Source organism: Peromyscus maniculatus, chromosome X (assembly GCF_049852395.1).
Source record: "Peromyscus maniculatus bairdii isolate BWxNUB_F1_BW_parent chromosome X, HU_Pman_BW_mat_3.1, whole genome shotgun sequence".
Lineage (NCBI taxonomy): Eukaryota > Metazoa > Chordata > Mammalia > Rodentia > Cricetidae > Peromyscus > Peromyscus maniculatus.
The window spans coordinates 42,134,947-42,136,822 of record NC_134875.1 but is presented as its reverse complement, the minus strand read 5'-3'; the positions used below and the strand labels follow the sequence as shown (position 1 = coordinate 42,136,822).

General features: G+C 42.3%; 1 protein-coding gene across 2 annotated transcripts; it reads left to right on the top strand.

The window, feature by feature from the left end:
- The first annotated feature begins 240 nt into the window (after positions 1 to 240).
- On the top strand, positions 241 to 1,539 carry LOC143270978 (periphilin-1-like). Of its 2 annotated transcripts, XM_076562532.1 has the most exons (2): positions 241 to 929; positions 1,050 to 1,539. In XM_076562532.1, the coding sequence occupies exons 1-2, from the start codon at positions 306 to 308 to the stop codon at positions 1,383 to 1,385; spliced, it is 960 nt and encodes a 319-aa protein (XP_076418647.1). In that variant the 5' UTR covers positions 241 to 305; the 3' UTR covers positions 1,386 to 1,539. The 2 variants fall into 2 exon arrangements, with proteins under 2 accessions (XP_076418647.1, XP_076418646.1); XM_076562531.1 differs by having other exon boundaries at positions 241 to 1,539.
- Positions 1,540 to 1,876: the final 337 nt, after the last annotated feature.

Genomic DNA, 1,876 nt, shown 5'->3' with positions numbered 1-1,876 from the left:
TCAAGTGGTGGTACTGCATTCTCCTGTATGACACATGCCCTCACTAGCCCCAGCTAATTTCCTAGCTTACAAGTGCCTGCCATGATTTCCGTGCTGTTGAGTAGGCCTAAGTTTAATTAGAGAGCTGTTGGTGCGGTTTCAGCAGCATCGGTGGAACGTACTTATTGGGGAGTTCTGATGACGAATTTTTAGACAATAACAGATTCTTGAGCTGAGCCATGAGTGTGGTTGGAAATTGAAAGTGAACCGGAAGGCAAGTACGAATTTCTGTGCGCAGAAGTCCAGTGGCTTCCAAAACAGATGAAATGTGGTCTGAGGGATGGTGTGACTACAAGCGACTTCCAGGAAAACAAGCTCAGGGATGGTATGACTACAAGCGACTTCCAGGAAAACATGTGCCTTCTTGGAACCATCCCAGTGATGGCAACCATAGATTAATTAATGTTGTGCCAAAGAGACCGCCTCTGAGAGACAAGAGATCTTCTCTGCTAGCCAAACCCAAGGAAGCAGGCTACAGTAGATACTACTGTCATGTTGATTACCAAGAATGGGGCAAGGGCCGCTGTTTTACTCAGGATCCAAGAAGAGCCCCACCCTACAAAAGAGGCCATTATGGCTACCGATGGTCAAGAGATGAGTATTCCACAAGACAACAGCCTCCATACAGGGCCATGAGAAATGGCTTTAGAAGAAAACGTTTCTATTCTTCCCATTATTCAAGACAAAGCTCTCCCCATAAACGGGGCGCTCCTTTTTTGAGAGAATCACGTGTGGGCGGGAAGGACTCCTTACATAGCAGATTTGGATCCAGTCTCAGCAGTAGAAGCAGGATGCGCTCCTTCCATCAGTCTCGATGTAGATGGAAAGAGAGAGCCATCCAGGTTTTGAAAACATCAAGAGATATTGTACCCTCAAATTCTTCATCCAAGGTGTTAAAAAGCCCCAGCCGGCTGACTGAGAAGGAACAGGCTGATGCTGCAAGCAAGAGGGCTAATGAAAATCCCAAGAAGTCAGAAGAAAATAACTTGGCTGCAATTTCCGAGTTTGAGATGGGATCCAAGGAACCATTATGTATCAACCAGACAGAAGAACCTGAGTCAAACACAACAGTTGGCCCAGAATTGTGTGAAGACAGCCAGTTTAGCCTTCGCTCAAAAGCGATTGCATCAAAAATTACAGAGATTGAGAAGGTTTACCGACAAGTCTGTGAAACTTTTGGGATGGTGGTGGAAAGGCTGGTTGAAAAGGATCGTTCATTAGAAAAATCTATACAATTTGCAATGAAGCAGAGTTTGCATGAAATAGGTGAGCAACATGTTGAAGAACTCAAGCATTTCATTATGGAGTATGATAATTCTACTCCAGATTTTGGAGACCCTTTTTAGAAGAATTAGGGCTCGGTTCAAAAAATTGTGTAAAAGCTTCTAGATTTTTCCCTTTGGATTTTTAAAATCCTTACTATTTTGTGATGAAGAGAAATACTTTATGATAACTGACCACGTTGCTAGTATCAAATAAACATCTACAATATCTTTTAAAGTCTCTTAATTAGAATGCTTTCCCTATGTGTAGAATCGTCTAATCCATCTTCATACATCTCCTCCCAAAAATAATGCTCAATTAACTTTTTAATGTTTGAAAAAGCAGTTCTGGAGAGCAGCTCTCTGTACTTAACTCATGTTCAATAGTCTTCCATGGTGTGCTGGTCTCAGGAGTTTAATTTGTAGTTAGCGCTCATTCCAGGTTGCATCATAGGCATTGTTAGCATTTTGAGTTGAGTTTGTCTGCTGCCTGCTTTTCTTCTGCTTTGCAACTTTTGGTGATGTCAAAACATGCTGTCTTAAGGAAGTAGAACTTAGCTGTCTTGCAATATTTC

What these genes read in the sequence shown, in the direction of transcription:
- LOC143270978 (XM_076562531.1), top strand. Translation starts at nt 306, where the DNA reads ATGTGGTCTGAGGGATGGTGTGACTACAAGCGACTTCCAGGAAAACAA.